This window comes from Piliocolobus tephrosceles, chromosome 19, assembly GCF_002776525.5.
Source record: "Piliocolobus tephrosceles isolate RC106 chromosome 19, ASM277652v3, whole genome shotgun sequence".
Taxonomy (NCBI): domain Eukaryota; kingdom Metazoa; phylum Chordata; class Mammalia; order Primates; family Cercopithecidae; genus Piliocolobus; species Piliocolobus tephrosceles.
This window is the reverse complement of record NC_045452.1, coordinates 60,765,113-60,786,710: the sequence shown is the minus strand read 5'-3', so window position 1 is coordinate 60,786,710 and position 21,598 is coordinate 60,765,113. Positions and strand designations below refer to the sequence as shown.

The 21,598-nt window shown below is 35.6% G+C and overlaps 1 protein-coding gene across 1 annotated transcript in view; it reads right to left on the bottom strand.

Moving 5' to 3' along the window:
• Positions 1 to 21,598, bottom strand: part of TMPRSS15 (transmembrane serine protease 15) — a 135,759-nt gene that overhangs the window by 32,859 nt on the left and 81,302 nt on the right. The window contains exons 17-18 of the mRNA XM_023227525.2: positions 15,235 to 15,345; positions 12,742 to 12,874 (exon numbers count right to left, since the gene is read on the bottom strand). Of these exons, the coding sequence (XP_023083293.1) occupies positions 12,742 to 12,874; positions 15,235 to 15,345 (244 nt within the window). The remainder of the gene's footprint in view (positions 1 to 12,741; positions 12,875 to 15,234; positions 15,346 to 21,598) is intronic.

Sequence of the window (21,598 nt, the reverse complement as noted above, 5' to 3'; positions counted from 1 at the left end):
CTGTTTTAAGGCACTCATGTCTAAATGAGGAAATGTTTTGGAAGGTGTATCATTAAAAATAGATGTTAGAGGGGTGGATTTTAGACTCTTCACTTATCTATAGCTATCCTTTTCCCCTGTCCCTTGCATATCTCTTTTAAGACAGAGCCTGAAGGGATACATTAATTTCTTGCTTATTTATTTATTTATTTATTTATTTATTTATTTATTTATTTTGAGACAGAGTCTCACTCTGTCGCCTAGCCTGGAGTGCAGTGGCTCAATCTCAGCTCACTGCAACCTCTGCCTCCCAGGTTTAAGTGATTCTCCTGACTCAGCCTCCCGAGTAGCTGGGACTATAGGTGTGTGCCACCACAGCCGGCTATTTTTTTTGTATTTTTAGTAGAGAGGGCATTTCACTATGTTGGCCAGGCTAGTCATGAACTCCAGACGTCAGGTAATCCACCTGCCTCGGCCTCCCAAAGTGCTGGGATTACAGGCGTGAGTGACTGCATCTGGCCAGATACATTAATTTCTCTGGAAATTCACACCAAAATCTGGACAAAAACTGAATTGAACAAGTATTTAAAAAATATTTATAAATATTTTTTAAGCAAGACTATTTATTATACATCTGCTTCTGGCATGCACTCAGATAGGATTAACTTTTTTTTTTTTTTTTTTAACATATGCCTATTCTAGAAGGAAAGATGATTAGAAACACATTTTTAAGAATAATGGGTATTCGGTAAATGCCAGTTGTTCCACCCTGAGATTCTCAAATGCTGCTCCATGGTGGCACTTCCACTATCCAGCAGCTAAAACTAGAGATAAATATACACATGGATCAAAAATGTGTAACCTTATATTCTGATATGATCTTTTCAACATTTTTAGTCTCAAATTTAACATGAGAAAATGAATATAAATGTGTCATCTTGGGTTATTTAGAGTAGCTGAACAAAATACTCCTTCAAAAATAGTTACAAAATTATCCCATAATTATATTTTTGTACTAAATATTATTACCAGCAACATAGGAGTAGGGTATAGGGCCATCAGTTCATACAAATACTTTTCCAGATGTCAGTTCCACATGTTAAATTTGGGATTTGTGATGGACTACTTGCATTTCAAATCCTGCCAAGTCAAATTCATTCTTTTTCTGACTAAACACAATTTATTTCTTTGTATGCACAGTAAACAGATTAAAAAGCAGCAGTTTACAACAAGCTATTCCTTATTTTAAGAAATCACAAGGCAATAAATATATATTAAAAATCTTCTTGAGAGAATAAAAGATTGCCCTATGTGAAGTCACCATTTACTTTTGAAAGACAAAAATCTCAGAACTACTAAAAAATTGAATTCAGAGGGAATGCATTATATTAAGTTCTGTAACTTAAGCATGCACCTGATGCTCTTACTGCCTCAGTTTTCTTTTCCTGCAAGGAAATTAGTTGTTGACTTTTAGAGAGGCACTCTGTGAGGATTAAAACTAGACCGTACATTTTCTAAATCTTAAAAATGTTCCAGATTTGCAGATTTAGATAGCTTCATTACACAGTCACATAGCTATTTGAAATCAGAAGTTTAGTATCACATAGAAACACCATATAGCATTACCTTTTTGACACATTAATGCCTCCCGGAAACCTATTTCTAAATTTTTATAGCCATTTTTATGGGTTATATCACCTTGAAGAGCTCTCCTTACTTTAGGAAAACTTTATTCCATGTGAGAAAAGAAGCATATAGATGCAATCATTATTATTTTGGAGGTCATAGGTGAAGTATAAAAATATACTCATAGATGAATTCTAGGGAGGAAAAAGGGTATCTCAAGGATACTTGCAGGGTATTAAATCTTCTGCCTCTCTTCTTAGGTCCTGCCTAGGTTTCTTCTCTTTTGTTTCACTTCTCAGGCTGAATTTTCTGTGATAAGAATTCTTCCCTGGAGCAGGAGCTTAGGCGGGGATGTTTTAAGGCCTTTGGACACACTAAAGTGAAAAAGAATAACGCTTGCTGCAAATACTGCAGCTAGGCACTGTAGCTCATTTCACACCCCAAAAGGTTTAAGTAATGAATAGAGCCAGGTGGGATTACCCTGAAAAGGCTTTTGGAGAAGGATGGTCGTTTCTTTTCAGATTGGAGGGAAAGAAGGGGGAAGGGGATTGATTGAGCAGACAGAAGGCAGGGGAGACCATTTGTATAGGCAGGGGCTTGGTGGATAGAAGAGATTCAATGGCAAATCATCCCACTAGGAGAGTAAAGGTATGTGCGCAGGTAGGTAAATGCCATTTCTGAACTGGACACATTTCAACTGTAATTATTTAACCATGTATGGCATTTATAGCAATACACCTAGCACACACCTAGCCCTGTGATAGCTCTTAGCAAACAGGTAAGTTTAATTGATTTTAGATTTTCTGACTTTCACCCTTAAGAGTTGGTGGCATTGACTCAGAAGTAAAGAAATGTTAATAAAAACAATTATCTTAACCTAATCAATTTCTACTTTTGTGCAAGCTACTGTATTAAGAGCAAGAGGTAAATTGATAGGTTAGTCTCATAGCTATTCTCTGTTATCTTACAGATGTAATTGTGTTACAAAGGAAGGAAACTGCTGGTACCGGCTTCCTGCCAAAAATATGTCTGAGAGAAATGATACTTGTAGGAAATTGTCAAAGAGGAAGGCTCTCTTCACATGGGCAACATCTTGGAAACTTTGGGCAATGCCAACCACTTTAACATTATTTCCTTAGCTGCTGTTGCTGTTGGAGTTTCTTCTTTTGTTTGTTTGTTTTTTTGGAGTAGAAGGCATGTGACACACACATCTACATTTCTTATTAAGTTTTCTCAGTGCATTATCACTTTCTAAGGACATATGAGTGAAATTTCCTTTAGAATTTAGTGTTGGGCAAAACTTGTCATCCCTGTGGAACTGTTAGCATTTATATTATTTCATCAGGAAAATTACATGGTTTTTAATGTTTTCCTTTTTGTGTGGGTCTCCAGGAATCTCAGACATAAGTGTTAGTAATTACATTGACCTTCCATGTTTTGTAGATTTACTTCTTTATTTCTTTGGATCTTATTTTCCTGTAGTATTCTATTAACCTTACGGCATATGTACTTTGTTATATAGACTTCAGTTCCTTTTTGGAAAAAGAATAATGGAAGAAAATCATGGAGGAAAAAAGAATAGAAGCACATGAGGAAAGAAGAAAGAAAATGAGGAAAGGAGAAAGAGGAAGGAAAAATTAAAGGGAGGGAAGAAAAAGGGAATATTATTCTATTGGATTTTATCAATTTTATTCAAAAATTGCTCTTCATCTCATAGAATATACAGCATTAATTACAAGTTGAGCTGTTGGAAGCACTTTTTTGAAGAAAACTAGAATGAATAAGGAAAGTTTTGTTACAAACTTCATAGGGCTAAGGTTTTCTCTCCTTACCTACGTTTGTTTTAAAATGTGGAAACCTCCTCTTTTCCAAATAACAAGATCTAAGGAAATGATAAAGGACATTGCCTTGGGGGAAAACATACTCTCTTGTTTTTATATAACAAAATAAATACCTATACATTATAGATAATTTTTGGCAGATGATTTGTAATTGTGCCAAAACATAAAAGAGATGTTCTCCCTCTTTTGTGTGTATAATTATATTCTTAGTCATTTCCTGACAACAAAGTCTCTCTTTGGTGACAAAATACATATTAAAAAGTGTAAGCCAAAATAGGAGTGAAAGACAAAGAAGGTTCTCCCTGAACGGTGGATTCTCCTTGAATGGTGGCAGTGCAAAGACATTTCATAAAAGTCTCTTGATTCCCAATAAAATGTTTTCAAATACTTAGTAGGAGAAAGGAGGAATAATGTTTTTCCAAGTAAGAAATAATACCAGTCTGTGGGTGGTAAAAACCTTGCTATGGATATTTTTAACTCTGTTGATGATATCCTTCTCATATTTCTGATGCAGGCTTTAAACAATTCTCCACTTGATTTCATCGTGGGGGTACGGGGTGGTTCTAATAAAGTCAAAGTACACTAGGACAAGCTAAGAAATGTCCTGGATTAGGTCAGATAATTCTCAATAGGTATTTAAACCTGGTACCATAGAAAAAAGTTGTTTGATATGTATGTGTGTGTATCTTTGTTTTGTTTTTATTACCAGGTGAAATCAAACTGTCAAAGTTTGGGTATGCTTTGCATAACTTCTATGTTGTTTTCTACTGAAATGAGTATATGAAGGATCATGCTTGTCTTGACTACTCTGTCAGAATGACCTCGGGCTTTTAAAGAACTAAGACCTCTGGGTGTCCCTTTAGCCAGGGTCCTTCACCTCTTTGGAATCCCTGGTAGTTCATGATAACAGGTAGGAGGTTTGTAGTTGGAAAATAAATAATTATATCTTCATTTTTCCTACCTTTAATCTCTTCTTCTGATACAAATGTGGGTGAGTAACCACAGAATTATTAGCAACATCTAAAATATGGTCACCAAAACAAACTACAGATATATTCATATCATATTGCAGTTGCTAGATACATATAAACTATCATTTATGTTCACCTTTGATATTACAGTAGTCATTAGAGCCACCAGTGTATCTTATTAAATATGTTAATAAAGAAATCTATATTTCCATGGATTTAAAAATTTTTGATAATTATTTTTAATGTAATAAAGTTCCTTTGTAGTTCTGTGTGTTTTATTTTATATACTTAAAAATACTCTTTTGTGTGTGTAATTATATTCTTATTAATTTCCTGGCAACAAAGTCTCACTTAAGTGACAAAATACATATTAAAAAGTATAAGCCGAAGTAGGAGCGACAGACAAAGAAGATTCTCCAAACTAAGCTTCCCCAGACTGACAAAAGTACCTATGACACTAAACAAAGGTTCAGAGCACATACCCTAGGTGGTGGTTCTCAACTCTGGATTGCATCTGAATCACCTGTAGGGCTTATTAAATCACAGATTACTGCGCCTTACTCTAGACTTTTTGGGTTCAGTAGGCCCGAGGTAGGATTCCAGGATTTGAATTTCTATAAATTTATCCCAGGTGGTTCCATGCTGGGATGGAATTTGGTCCTGAAACCACAAAGTGAGATCCACTGACCTAGACCATTCTGGATCTAAGGGTCTGAGGTTGAGACTAGGTGATCCTTATGTACAACCAGGCTGTACCTTTAAGAGCTGATGTAGCTGTTGTATTACAAGTCAGTGACACCTATTGTCACTCCCTTGCCCTGAGCAGACATAATTATCTTATCACTGTGCTTTCCCCCACCCTGCTAGATATTAACCCCATTAAGTATTAATGTTCAAAAGGTATCAAATTATGTTAGTTTGCTATTAATGATTTGCTCTTTAATTATTTTTAATTAATGCATTTCTAATTTTAAAATGGAGAAAACATCAGAGTTATAATTTGTACTTCAAGTAAATGATGGACTTTGTAGTTAAGTCAATTAAACCAAATTAAAATAAGATTTTTTCCACCATCTTGCCCAAAGCTTTTCTCACTCACCCTATCGCAGTAACATAGCTAAGAATAAAAGAACCTTCTGTGCTGAAGTTGCAAATAAAAAAATTTTAAAAATGTAAAATATTATTTAATTATTTCTGTGTAAAGCTAGCAAATTAAATAAAAATCATCTAAAGCCAAAGGTTACTTTTTTTTCACTGTTCCCGTATCTGTGTTGTTGTTTTGCATCCTGAGTTGTAGTAAGTCAAGGTTTTCCCCACATACTTAAAAATTTTGGGACATTGGCAGAAAACATGAACAAGGGCAGAAGCGCTACGTGTCTACCGCCTTCTTAAATTAGGATGGAACACAGGTTCTATTTCCAGTGTTCCAGAACTCAGTGCTAAGTTGTATAAACAAATTCATTGTGGTGGTTGCATAAGAATCGAAATGATTATGCTCTATGTTTTTGAAAGGCTTATCAGAAAACATTTTAATCTCTCCCCCCAGTATTTTCAAAACACAGCTGCAAAGGAAGAACCTTGGGGTAATTCCATTTATTAGCATTTGAGAATGTAAGGCTTAACTTGATGTTCCTTATATTTAGAAGGATCATGGACAGGACTAATATGGGATTTAAAAATTAACACCAATTCCTTATAGGCCACCATATTAGAACACAAATAACTAACTCCACTTTTGAGATATTAGTATTTCCTAAATTCTGTAAAGTTTTACAGACATGATTATTTTTTTCCAGATTTTAATGACTTAGCAGGGTATATCAGCTGTATCATTTATATATTGGGTTGTAACAGGGAAATGCTATTTGCTAGGATATATCACTAAAAAAAGCACTACCCTAAGTTTTTTTAACCTTTATTGTTGCATCAGTATAAAATGTTTTCTTTCATACTTTGATCAAAGACATGAAAATGTTATTCAAGGTACTTTTTACTTATGCATGTAATAAATGGTAGGAAATGAAAATGTTTAATATAAAGAAAGGAAAGGCTAATGAAATAGGCCTCATATGATTTACTAGAATCGGAGGGGAATTGCATTTTGTACCCTATCTGCATAAATAATCTTGAGAGACGACAGGGGCTTTTTAATAAATTGACTACCAAATTACTTTCTGCTGCAGCAAACACACATCATTTTAAACTCACTAAGTTTTCTTTCAGTTACCATGCACCAATCTAGACAAATTCTCATTAAGGATATAACTTTCTTTCAATTACTAGAGCACGATGGAAACTATTTAATAAGCACAGGCTCAAAGATTAAAGTCTTTGCAGAGATTATTTGATTCATTTCTGAAGAAAGCAAGCACCTGACCTTCATCAAAAATATTGTATCTAAGGCAATGGGATGGTGTATTACATACACTGAAAATCTGGTTATTTGTCTCTGTATCTGGTTAGAAGGACTATGATTCATGGGAAATGGGATCAGTGAACTAGAGAGTAAAATCTGGCTGGGGAAAACCACGTAAGTAAATAGAACAGAGCAGTGTGTTATCCACTCAGCTCAGGCCATTTTCTAGAAAACCTTCCTTGACATGCCTTTATTGACTTAAGTTCTGCTACAGCACATTGCATGTATCACATTATATTGTAATTATCTGTTTATGTGTCTATCATCACCACATAAGCACAGAAAGCCATGTCTTATTTGTTCATGGAACAGACACAATATCATCACCAGTGCTTAGATTTCTGATCCAGGAATAATAATAATATATTTACATTATATACTGTTAAAATGTAATAAAGATATATGTTTCCTTCCAATACATTGGAAGGAATGTAAATATAGGAATCGACATTTTGCTGTCACCCAACTAACATGTTTCATTCAATTCGTTGAAAAAACTTATGTCAAAGTAAAGCGTTGATCATTTTGACCTTTGCGAGTAACTCGTCTGAACCCAATACATCCTCCAGGAAACAATGTAGTTAAAATTCACAAACCACAATGGAAAGAACTCCTTTTTTTATAATCACATGGTGATCTTTGAAAGGTGATGAATTGAGACACAAATCTCCTGGGCAGGGAAAGTTCAGTCATCCAGGACACTCGAGTGCATCAAATGTGGAAGCAAGGTCAAGTACCCAATCTCCTGAGCTTAATCTTTAGAAACTAAATTCCTAAGTCTAGATAGCAACTCCCGAGCAATTGAAGCTAACGGGACCTCACCTCTTTAAATTCACTATTGAACTAAAATTAGTGTTTAAAGTACAAACTTGAAATGAATGCCACTTACCCAGTTCTTTACTTGAAATGAAAATAAAAGATTGTCAGTTTCTGGGTTTTATTGACTCTTTATCAAAAAAAAAAATTGTTTCTCCTACAACTTGCCTTCTTCCAAGGCTTTATTTCTGAAAGCTCCCCATGTTGAAAGAGCTTTTGTTAAAGTTTACAAGTAGAATAAAAAGAATTACACACACACACACACACACACATTTAAAGTACAGGAAGACTGACTAATATGCATAAACCAAATAGATTTTTAATGTATGCTATTTATAGAAAATATGCTCAATAAAAGTAGGAATAGAAAGAAATTACAAAAGAATGTGGTTTGACCCCATTTTATAAAAAGTTTAAAAGTACATATATGAACAAAGATCTAGAAAACTAGACACTGAGTTTTCTTTTTTTTTTTTTTTAAGTTCTGGGACACATGTGCAGAAGGTACAGATTTGTTACACAGGTATACATGTGCCATGGTAGTTTGCTACACCCAACAACACATTATCTACATTAGATATTTCTCCTAATGCTATCCCTCCCCTAGTCCCCCACCCATGGACAGGCCCTGGTGTGTGATGTTCCCCTCCATGTGTCCATGTGTTCTCATTGTTCAACTCTCACTTATGAATGAGAATATGCAGTGTTTGGTTTTGTGTTCCTGTGTTAGTTTGCTGAGAATGATGGTTTCCAGCTTCATCCATGTGCCTGTAAAGGACATGAACTTATCCTTTTTTTATTGCTGCATAGTATTCCATGGTGTATATGTGCTACATTTTCTTTATCCAGTCTATCATTGATGAGCATCTGGGTCGGTTCCAAGTCTTTGCTATTGTGAACAGTGCTGCAATAAACATACGTGTGCATGTGTCTTTATAGTAGAATGATTTATAATCCTTTGGGTATATACCCAGTAATGGAATTGCTGGGTCAAATAGTATTTCTAGTCTAGATCCTTGGGGAATCACCACACTGTCTTCCACAATGTTGGGAAAACTGGCTAGTCATATGCAGAAAACTGAGACTGGACCCCTTCCTTACATCTTATACAAAAATTAACTCAAGATGGATTAAGGAGTTAAACATAAGACCTAGAACCATCGAAACCCTAGGAGAAAACCTAGGCAATACCATTCAGGACATAGGCAAGGGCAAAGACTTCACGACTAAAACACCAAAAGCAATGGCAACAAAGCCAAAATTGACAAATGGGATGTAATTAAACTAAAGATCTTCTGCACAGTGAAAGAAACTATCATTAGAGTGAACAGGCAACCTACAGAATGGGAGAAAATTTTTGCAATCTATCCATCTGACAAAGGGCTAATATCCAGTATCTACAAAGAACTTAAACAAATTTACAAGAAAAAAACAACCCCATCAAGAAGTGGGTGAAGGATGTGAACAGACACTTTTCAGAAGAAGACATTTATGCAGCTAACAAAATATATGAAAAAAAGCTCATCTTCACTGGTCACTAGAGAAATAAAATCAAAACCACAATGAGATACCATCTCACACCAGTTAGAACGGTGATCATTAAAAAGTCAGGAAACAACAGATGCTGAAGAAGATGTGGAGTAATAGGAACGCTTTTACACTTTTGGTGGGAGTGTAAATTAGTTCAACTAAATTGATTATTTATATAATGAATAATGAAATTCATTTCCTCTCTTTGCTCTTAACAGGAATTGCATTCCTGATGAGGCTGACATCACCTGGATGAGGCTTGGAGCTGGGAAGTTTCCATTCTAAATGCAAAGCATTTGGAAATATAACAGAACTGGAAGCTCTCAGTCCAACTGTTAGAAGCTAAGTTAGGTATAGAAGGAATGTACCACAACACAATAAAGATTATATATGACAAAAGCCATAGTTATCATTATATTTAGCAGGAAAAAGTTGAAATCTTTTCTTCTAAGAGCTGGAACAAGACAAGGATACCTACTCTCACCACTCTTATTTAACATAACACTGAAAGTCCTAGACAAAGCAATTAGAATAAAGAGAGAAATAAAGGGCATCCAAATTGGAAAGAAGGAAGTCAAATTGTCTCTGTTTATAGATGACAAGATCTTATCTATAGAAAAACCTAAATACTCCACCAAAAAAAGGAATTGATCATTGAATTTAGTAAAGTTTCAGGATACGAAATGAACAAAACAAAATCATTACAGTTTCTATACATCAACAACCAACTAGCTGACAAAGAAATCAAGAAAGTAATCCCATTTACAACAACCACAGAAAAATTAAACACCTAGGAATAAATTTCACCAAGGAGGTGAAAGACCTTTTCAAGGAAGACTGTAAAACACTAATGAAAGAAATAGAAAATGACACAAACAAATGAAAAAACATCCTATACTCATGGACTGGAAGAATTAATATTGTTAAGATAACAATGCTCCCCAATCTCTATCAGATTTAATGCAATCCCTATCAAAACACCAAAGACATTCTTCATAGAAATATTTTTTTTTTTTTGAGACGGAGTCTCGCTCTGTCGCCCAGGCTGGAGTGCAGTGGCCGGATCTCAGCTCACTGCAAGCTCTGCCTCCCGGGTTTACGCCATTCTCCTGCCTCAGCCTCCCGAGTAGCTGGGACTACAGGCGCCCGCCACCTCGCCCGGCTAGTTTTTTTTTTTTGTATTTTTTTAGTAGAGACGGGGTTTCACCGTGTTAGCCAGGATGGTCTCGATCTCCTGACCTCGTGATCCGCCCGTCTCGGCCTCCCAAAGTGCTGGGATTACAGGCTTGAGCCACCGTGCCCGGCCGGAAATATTTTAAAAATTCTAAAATTTATATGGAACCACAAAACACACCAAATAGCCAAAGCAATCCTGAGCAAAAAGAACAAAACTGGAGGCTTCACACTACCACATTTCAAAATATTCTACAAAATTACTGTAACCAAGATAACTGGCATAAAAACGGAAAACAGACCAATGGAACAGAATAGAGAACAGGATAGAGAACCCTGAAATAAATCTATGTTTACAGCCCACTGATTTTTTTTTTTTTTTTTTTTACAAAGGCACCAGAAACATTCACTGGGGGGAAAGAACAATCTCCTCAATAAGTGATGCTGGGAAAACTGGAGAACTGTATGAAGTACGAAACTAGACCCTTATCTCTCACCATATAGAAAAATCATATCAAAATGGATTAAATAGTTAAATCTAGGACCTAAAATGTTGAAACCACTAGAATAAGACAGTGGGGGAAATACTCCAGGACATCGGTCTGGACAAAGAGTGCTTGAGTAAGCCCATAAAAGCACAGGCAACCAAAGCCAAAATGGACAAAGGGGATCACATCACACAAAAAAGCTTCTCCACAGCAAAGGGAATAACCAACGAAGTGAAGAGGCAGTCCACAGAATGGGAGAAAATATCAGCAAACTATCCATTTGACAAGCACTTAATAACCAGAATATATAAAGAGCTCAAACAAATCGACAAGAAAGGCAAACGTATATTCTGACTTTAAAAATGGGCAAATTATCTGAATAGACATTTCTCAAAAAAAGACATACCAATAGCCAACAGAATATGAAAAAATGCTCAACACCACGAATTACTAGAGAAATGCAAATCAAAACCACAGTGAGATACCTCTCACCTCTGTTAAAATAGCTTCTATCAAAAGAGAGGCAGTAAGGGATGCTGGTGAAGATGTGGAGGAAGAAGAACCCCCATAGAATGTTGGGGGAAAATATAAATTAGTAGAGCCACTATCCAGAACATTATGGAGGTTTCTTAAAAAACTAAAAATAGAACTACCATATAATCCAGCATTTCCACTGCTGGGCATATATTCAAAAGAAAGGAAATCAGTATATCAAAGAGGATATCTGCCCTCCCATGTTTATTGCAGCACCTTTCACAATAGCCAACATTTGGAATCAACCTAAGAGAAAAGCATATGTTTTATAATTAGAAAACTTTTGGCATATGTTTTTATGTATAGGTATATCTATATTTACATGTACATAGAGTGTATAATATAATTTGTTGCTTAAGTATTTGGCACTGATTTTTAAAGACAAAGATTAGTCTAGATTTTAGCATTACAATAATGTATAAAATAGACATGGTTCTTCCCTTTATAGACCTTATAGTTTAATATGACAAACAAACTTTAAATGATATAGTGTTATAAGTTATAAAGATAACCACATGTGAACCAACATGGTTTAGCAATCATTAAATCTTTAAAATCATGTATGTTTAAGGATCAGAATGGTGGGTTAGAGTTGACAGGTTGTAAAATGCAAAATAAGTATGTTATTGCTACTCATAACTTTCATTTTCTACCTAATTACTTTTAAGACTTCATGGGAAGGTAAAAATCAAATATGGCGAAATTACATATTTGATGCAAGCTATTATGGCATTAGACTGGGAGGTATAATACATTTTTGATGAGTTATTAATTGGAATTTTTACTTGCATCATCCTTCCTGAGAATATCCTTCTTTATCTTTCTATCATATAAAATTTATAGAAATACTATTGTAGTGGAAGAGGTTATGCAAAATTTTTAATTTTTAAAATATTTTACAAATTTTGCAAAACCTCTCCCACTACAATAGCACCTCTATGAATTTTCCAAAAAAGCTATTGTAAATGTGTTGCAAAGATATAGCAAAATCATATTCTCTGTAGTACCCTTGTGATTGTTTATGTATATTATGATATAGCATAAAATGAAATAGTTCATTTGTTAAAAAGTCATCTAAAAATTATAAAATCATGAGAAATGCTCGCATATAAGTATTTTGTATAACAGAGCATATTATATTTTATATAACATTTACTCGTACTTATATTTATACACTATACAAAGGTTACCAACAGTGGTTATTATTTGAAAATAGGGTTAATCAAGATGTATATTATCACCCTTTTGCTAATGTGTATTTTCTAAATTCATAACTTTATGAATCGTAAAGCTCTTGCTAAACCTAATTTGATCATAATAAAAACATTTGATAATCTTTTAAAAGGGAACTCAGTAGAATTACTTACCCTAGTCCCAGCAGTTGACAAACATCATTTGAAATCTGGGTGGTCCAGTTCTCAGCACAAGCTGTATGCCATAAGCTCTGGATTCTGAACTGCACTAAACCATTGTTGTTTGTTGTGCTGTTGAAAAGACGCACTAAAGACACGGAGAGTATAATGGTGGTTACCAGAGACTGAAGGGTGGGGAGAATAGGAAGACATTGTTCACAGTACAGAGCTTCAGTTAGACAGGAGGAATAAGTTTGTGAGATCTCTTACACAGCACTGTGACTATAGTTAATAATAATGTACTGTATATTTCAAAATTTTGCAAAATTGCAAAATTTCAAATTTTCTCATTATGAAAAATGATAAGTATTTAAGATGATGGATAGGTTGATTAGCATAATTCAATCATTCCTCCTTCTCTCTATATATATACACATATATACACACATTTTATATATACATATATACACATTCTCTATATATACATTCTCTATATATCCTATATATATATTACATATATAATAATATCACGTTGTAACCAATAAATATATAGAATTAAATTTTTCAAATTTACAGCTAATTTTTTTAGAAAAATTAACAAAAGAAGATGCATTAAAGAGATTAGATTACACATGTGGTCATTTTGACCTAAACTGATAAGAGTAGATTATGGCCTCTAAACTAAATGTGCAATATTCTTAACATCTCAAGTTTAGAGATTGATTGTAGTTTTTCTTAAGAGCATGATGGAAGGTCTAATTTGAAAAATATAAATTTAGCAGACAATTTTGCTCTTTTATATAACTATAAAAATGGAAAATGCAGGCCAGGCGTGGTGGCTCAAGCCTGTAATCCCAGCACTTTGGGAGGCCGAGACGGGCGGATCACAAGGTCAGGAGATCGAGACCATCCCGGCTAACCTGGTGAAACCCCGTCTCTACTAAAAAAAAAAAAAAACTAGCTGGGTGAGGTGGTGGGTGCCTGTAGTCCCAGCTACTTGGGAGGCTGAGGCAGGAGAATGGCGTAAACCCAGGAAGCGGAGCTTACAGTGAGCTGAGATCCGGCCACTGCACTCCAGCCTGGGCGACAGAGCAAGACTCCGTCTCAAAAAAAAAAAAAAAAAAGGAAAATGCAGAGATATGCAAATTTATTACAAATCTATACAGCAAATAAACAGAAAATAAAGTTATTTGTGAAGAGTATACCTAAGAGTATATATAAACTTAGCTTCTGAAAGACGGAAACTCAAGTTTAGAGATTACTTTAGGAATTCCCTCCCCACCAAAAAAAAAACTCTTTTCTTTGTACTTGCTTTTATACCATTTGATTTCTATCATCTCATTCATCATTTTACAACCATTTTGAACAGAATTTTAAGGCCATTAGTGGCCAGGTAGGGACTGGACCAAGTTAAGTGAGTTCATCAAGGGAGGAAAACATCAGTAATTATAGTCTTACCTACAAACACTATGTTGTAATTGTATAAAATAATGCTACATTGTTTACCCTTTTTTCCTATTATGACAACAGTTAAGAGCAGTGACTATAGAACTATACAAACTTAGGTTCAAAAAGAGCTATGGCCCTTACTAGGTGTGTGAACTTTGGCAGCCACTTATCATTTCCAAGCCGCAGTTTCCTCATGGGTAAACTATAGCTGATTTTTTTTTCTTTTTTGAGAAGGAGTTTTGCTCTTGTTGCCCAGGCTGGAGTGCAATGGCACAATCTCGGTTCACTGCAACCTCTGCCTCCCAGGTTCAAGCGATTCTCCTGCCTCAGCCTCCTGAGTAGCTGGGATTGCACCCGGCAACATGCCTGGCTAATTGAGCATTTTTAGCAGAGACAGGGTTTCACCATGTTGGTCATGAACTCCTGACCTCAGGTGATCTGCCTGCCTCAGTCTCCCAAAGTGCTGGGATTACAGGTGTGAGCCGCCATGCCTGGCCAATTATAGCTAATTCTTACTGTAGATTTTTTTAAACTTATTTACAGTGCATGATGCATAGTATGTAAGTGTAAAAAATTTGCTTAGAAATAAAAAGACATAATAAAAGTATCCATTACTCACAATGTTATTGAAGTCTGGAAGGGGAGCTGGACTGAAAACTCAGCAGGGCAGGGGGAGAAAGTGAGTTATAAGTAAGCATACAGGTGCCTCTAAATGTGGGCAGTAAACAGAACACAGTAGCCAATATGTGTGGTGCTAGCCTGCTTGGTTTGGAATACTGTCTCTGTGGTATAGTATACCTATATGAATATTTGTTGCTCTAGAATTACAGTTAATAAGTGTGGCCAAATTGAAACAAACAATAAACTGAGGCCTGCGTATTAACTTTTCTCCTAACCAGATGGGGACGAGGTGCTAAAATCATCTCAGAGATGAGATGTTATCATTCCAAAGCATCAAAACAGGTCCTAATAAACACACTTATAATCTTTCTTTTACACCGTAGAATCCAAATGCAGAGGATAAAGTCATAAAAGTATTTTCCTAAAAAGAAGGCATACCACAGTCTGCTTCATCGGAGCCATCCTCACAGTGCGGATCACCGTCACAGAGATTTGCCAGTGGAACACACTCTCCATTTTTACATTGAAAATTGTCTTCCTTGCATGGCTCTATGGGGAAAGAATGTTTATTGTATAGGATAAATAAAACACAAATGGATGATTCTGGAGTACAAATCCTATTTGCTCCCCTTTAAACATGAGTCCTTTGCCACAGCACAAGGTGGAGCCAGCTTTGATACTGAGAAACACCATCTACTTGGTTGTTCAGAATGCCTCAGAAATAGTTCCCAAGCTGATGTGCATGTCGCTTTAGAAGAGTGTGGATGAAACCTCAGACATCTCTTTTGCAGCAAAACTCAGGGAATTTCTAAGAGGTGGCTGAGAGGTCAACTCACCTCTTCCTCATAATTTTGTTAGTATCTCTTCAATAAACAAACTCCTCCACCCCAAACGAACATACAAGCAACAACCACTGAACTGTTACTCAAGCACAGAGAGGTCCCCTGGCCTCACCATCCAAATGATACTTCCAAACCTTTGTAAGAAAGAAATGTGGAAGTTGTCTGTTGGTGGGATCAAAGTTGGATTGGGCTGGAAACAGAGGGCTCAATTAAAAGTTGGTCAGGCAGGAAAGAGTAGTCACAAGGAAACGGAAACTTTGCGGGATCTGTAATGTGAAAAGAAGTTGAGGATAGAGCTCCAAACAATTAAAGCAGTGTTGGAGGCATGGGCATGTGCTTGGCACATGGAGATACAAAAGGAAAATGAAAAGGCTGGGCAAAGAAGAAATTGGGTAGAGCTGGAGGCTATTGGTCATTGTTTCCAGAGTTGGTTGTGCAAAAAGAGGCCTACTGGAAACATTCCTTATTTAGAAGTAGCTGCTTTGAAAGTTTTGTTCTAGGAGAGCCCTCATATCACTGGGAGAGAGATGTTTGCTTCCCTCTTCTAGCACTTTCTGATTATGGCTTACAAGGTACAGCTATGTGCTGGAAGGAGAGTAGGAACTTCGTGAGGGCCACATGGAATTTGGTTCCCTGACAATGACGATGGTTGTCAGGTGTGGAGAGGTTCAGCATCTTATGCCCTACATGGCACATGAAAAATCATATGGGGAAGCAAAAGCACTTGATAAAAATAAGAAAAGGGAAGCTTGTAGTTTGAAAACTATTAGTGTCTACTAGTCAATACAATGACATTACTATTACACTGCTTTCAAGGAGACTCAATTCAGGTTAATATGATTTCAGAAACAAATTATAAAAGTAACCATGGAGACTTTCTGAATTTATGATGACTAAACATAACGACACTTGAAAGAAATTATTCCTGCTCTTTTAGAATCTACGTTGTAGACTCACATCTGAGAGTACTGATAAATACTGTTATACTTCTAAAGAGAGGGACTCAGTTTAGCCATACTACACTTACTGAAAAAAAGACTGAAAGTAGTCCAGCAAATATCAATATCCATCAGCTATTTTCAGCTTTTTAATAAATGGGCATTAGAGTATTTTTCTTAAAAAATACTGAATAGAGTATTTGAGGGGGGTTGTTTTTATGGGGGAAAGTGGAGTGGGGCCATCCAGCAAACCAAGTATGGGGTGCCCTAAGAGAATCAATTCCTAATTGAGTTGCCTGAAAGAAGCAAGGTCAGTATCTCACTCCCTGGCCAAAAGTTGACTACACTGCATAACCACAAGGACCAGGCTTTCATGGGACTAGTGCTAGGGGTTTCAGATTTTTAAAAACTCTGACATTAGCATGCAACAGATTTTAAGTAATAACTCTAGGATACACATCAATGTGTGTGTGTGTGTGTGTGTGTGTGTGTAACTAAATTAAAATTTACCTTTACTCTGTTCTATTAATTCCTATCCTATCCTATCCTATCCTATCCTATCCTATCCTATCCTATCCTATCCTATCCTATCTATCCCATCCCATCCCATCCCATCCCATCCCATCCCATCCCATTATATTACATAACATTTGTTGGGTAGTGAAATACACAACAAACATAAAATTTGTTGTGTAGTGAAACCCAATAAATCCATTTCACTACCCTGGTTTTTGATAAATGCCAGAATAAACTGAAGTATAGTAAAAAAATTAATGAGACAGTGACATTATTTTCCTGAAGTTTGTGGGCAGATAGCTGTGTAAATAAAGATTAGCGATCAATTCCTATGAAACGAAATCAGAAGTTAGAAAGTTGGCAAGGTGGACACTGGAAAGGTGGTCAGATGACAACCGCCTAGCAGAGAAGTCTGGCTCTAGCACAAAAATTGGAGGAATGGAACCTGGGGATTAGGGATTTGGAGCTGAGCAGGCTTATAAGAAATTATTTAGGAGTTGTACTACCCATGTCTACAGTACAATAGTCCATGGCTGGTGAAACAATGCTCCAAAGAGCTCACAAGTCTGTTTGACAACAGAGCTAGCATTTGGCCAGAAGCTGGTATTTGTCAAATGAAAACTATCATGGTAAAAAACAAACAAACAAACAAACAAACAAACTTCCTATCTTCCAACGTTGGAACCATGGGAAGAAGAGGAATAAAGAGAAGTATAAAATAAAAAAAGACAATATTTCCACCCTCCTCTGCCTTAAGTTATTAGGCCAAGGTCTGTGCCTGAGTTGAGGGATAAAAGAAGCTTTGAATTAGATAATATAAAAGTGTTGACATTATACTTGACTGTTCATTTTAATACTTAAAAGTGAGTGCAAGTTACTCAGATAAAATGATTTAACAGCGGAAATAACCGAAAAAGTGTAGAGATCTGCCTGAAATATCCAGAGACGAAAAAGGAGATTTGAATTAAAATAAAGACAAATGAATCTTTTGTTTTGCTTATATTGTCACTGAGGTCAGTCATTCTATAAACTGAATATACAATATGCCAGCTGTAATACCCATAAAGCCTATTTTCTCATGTTCATATGTCCAGGGCTTAGCAAAGTGTCTGGCACAAAGCAGGGAATAAGTAGATATTTTTTAAACATAAAGTAAATTAATGTATGTTAAAAGATTGATATGCCTCAAAATAAGTATGAAGCTTAGTAATAGAGTCGATGTAATATAAAGCACTTTTTAAAACTATGATTTCAAATAAAGTTTAAAATTTAAGATAATTGGCTGATAGTAATTCTAGTGATCTGAAAAAAATCAATTTTATGAATTATGAAAATATAATTTACTTAGTTAAATTTCAACAGTGGTTAAGACATAAACCCTAAAGTAATATGATCTTGGTTGAAGGTACAATTTAGCAATTTCTTTTTTCTTCTTTTGAGATGGAGTCTTGCTCTGTCACCCAGGCTGGAGTGCAGTGGCCAGATCTCAGCTCACTGCAAGCTCCGCCTCCTGGGTTTACGCCATTCTCCTGCCTCAGCCTCCCGAGTAGCTGGGACTACAGGCGCCCGCCACCTCGCCCAGCTAGCTTTTTTATATTTTTTAGTAGAGATGGGGTTTCACCGTGTTAGCCAGGATGGTCTCGATCTCCTGACCTCGTGATCCGTCCGTCTCGGCCTCCCAAAGTGCTGGGATTACAGGCTTGAGCCACCGCGCCCGGCCTAGCCATTTCTTTTAATATTTCTCTGACCTTGGGCAAAGACATTAGTCTTTCTGAGGCTGTTTCTCTGACTATCAACAGAAGTAACTATTACTTTTGTCTTAGGTGTGTCAGGAGAATACATTTTAACAAATAATGAAGTATGCTTATCATAACAATATATATACAGAGAATATGCAGTACATAATATTTTTAACAGTAAAAACAGTAACAGTAAAAAATATATATATTTTTCACTGTTTTTTTTTTTTGTTTGTTTTTGAGACAGAGTTTTGCTCTTGTTGCCCAGGCTGGAGTGCAATGGTGCCATCTCGGCTCTCTGCGACCTCTGCCTCCTGGGTCCAAGTAATTCTCCTGCCTCAGACTCCCAAGTAGCTGGGATTATAGGCATGCACAACCACACCGGGCTAATTTTGTATTTTTAGGTGAGACAGGGTTTCTCCATGTTGGTCAGGTTGGTCTCGAACTCCTGTTCTCAGGTGATCCAGTTGCCTCAGCCTCCCAAAGTGCTCGGATTACAGGCGTGAGCCACCATGCCTGGCCTTTCACTGATATTTTTTAAGTTAACATTCTTACTCCATGTGCTAGTTGTGCTATTTCTCCCTATGAATAATGAAATAAATATGAAAACATAACTAATCCTTTCCTCTTAGGATCTTACAATAATAATTGGAGCTATTTGTATGCTGTACTTTAAACTTTGAAGAATTTTGTATTTTTTCAACTGAAATCTGAGTTACCTTATTAAGAAAATATTTTTAGAAAGCCATGGCTGGTTGTTTCTACAAACCTTTATACTATGAGAAAAGTTGGTTACATATCTCAAAATATAATGCTATTACGGAGGTTCTTGAAAATGTAACTAACAATTTGTTTCACAAGCATATTTTTAAATCAGATTAGTGAGATGACAAATGGGCAGAGATAATTACAGATTCTAAAGACAGCATTAATACTTTGACTCTATATTTTATCTTTCAGGTATTAATTTTCCTTTAGGAAAAAGGAAGTCTTAAATGTAGGCAGAAGTGTTTGTGTTCAGATATTGTGTCTTAAGTTTATATTTTAATAAACCTTATTTAAAAAGTTGACAGCATGAATTACATAACCATGATCAATTATATTGATATACTTACAGAATGTTAGTCACCACTCTTTATTTTTAAATTATCTTATTACATTTTTCATAGCGTATTGAAATCACTATGTAGAGAATGAGTTCTCAATGACAATAATTTAATCACAGATAAATTTACTGATAATTTTACCCTCTTACTAATTTAATTTGAAAATCACATATGAGTTGAATGGAAACAGACAACTATCTGAATTAAAATTTAATTGATAACATATAAATATCAAAAAAATATAATTCATTTTTGTGCTCTAGCTAAAGCTGTTAGGGTTATATTCTATGAATCCAGAAAAATAATAACTTGTTTCTACAAGCTGAATGAACTGGATGAAAAAATGCTGAATGGGGAAAATTGCATTGTTACTGAACTGAACAGAGATTTTTAAATCTGAGAAGTATAAATAAGCTCTTTGAAAATTTTCCTTACATGCATAAACTGGATTCTGATTCTTTGCAACACACGATAGTTCAGCTTCATTAAGCAGTCTTTAATCCAACAGTTTAACTCTCTCTGGACTCTGAAATCTTATTTCCGATAGTTTTATGCCCATGGTGAGGGAGAGAAAAAGAAATATTGCTAAGAATTGAATTTCCCAATCTCCTTTTATGGAGTCTCCAGTAGCGTTGCCTCATTTAGTCAACATATGCTTGGTTTAAAACAGAACAAAACTGATCTCTAAGGCACATGCCACACAATCTGGGGAGGGTTCAAACCTCCTAAATGTAATCAGCTGCCACTTCCACAGTTGCCTGAAAAACACTATTGAATTCCATCGTTAAGACTCTGAGTATCAGAAAAGAGCAATAAGGGGACATTTATAGGAGACAGATCTTCATAAATCTCTATTACATATACTTTATTACAGTAGAAATGGAAATGTTAGGAACATAGTATAAAGAAAATATGATACAAAAATACACTATACAATTGCATTAAATTTCAACTGAATGTCTTGGAAGGTGTCCCTAAAATACCTCCAGAAGATAAGTGAAGCAAAAATGATATTTGATGCCCATTTATACTTTTTTCTAAAAGAACCACCAAAGTAAATTGCCAGGATGTGTGTCCAATCTCACTTTTCCTTACCAGCTTGATTACCCTCCACAGCCAAGTCCCTGATTCTGTAATTGCTTTTCAGTCTTCGGGTATAAAAAATAATTTTGACGGAAGCAGACGGTGCTGTTGACAACTCAATCATTCCATTACTCACTTCCCAGCAGCATCTGCCCTATGTCTAGGATGAAGGTGAAACCACATTCCCCATGCATTTATCATGCAGTGATGGGCACTGAAGACTCTATTCTAGCTTTAATCAAGGGAAGTTTCTCTTAAAAATAACTTCATACATTACATACTAATGTAACAGTAGTAAATGAACTCTAGCTGTAGGCAAAATAAATATAAAGAATCTATGCACCATAAACTTGGTGTCTCTTTTGTGCTGAGAGAAATAGATTGTGCTCTGTTTTTGAGTTTGATCTTGAATCATAATTGCTTATAATGCTTTTCAAAGTCTTTGATGCTGTGTTTGTTTCATTATAAGAATCTGAGACAGGAAATAAATGAAAAGAAAGAACAACAGTATATCAAAGAGATATCTGCTCATCTATGTTTATTGCAGCACTATTCTTGATAGCCAAGTTACGCAGTGA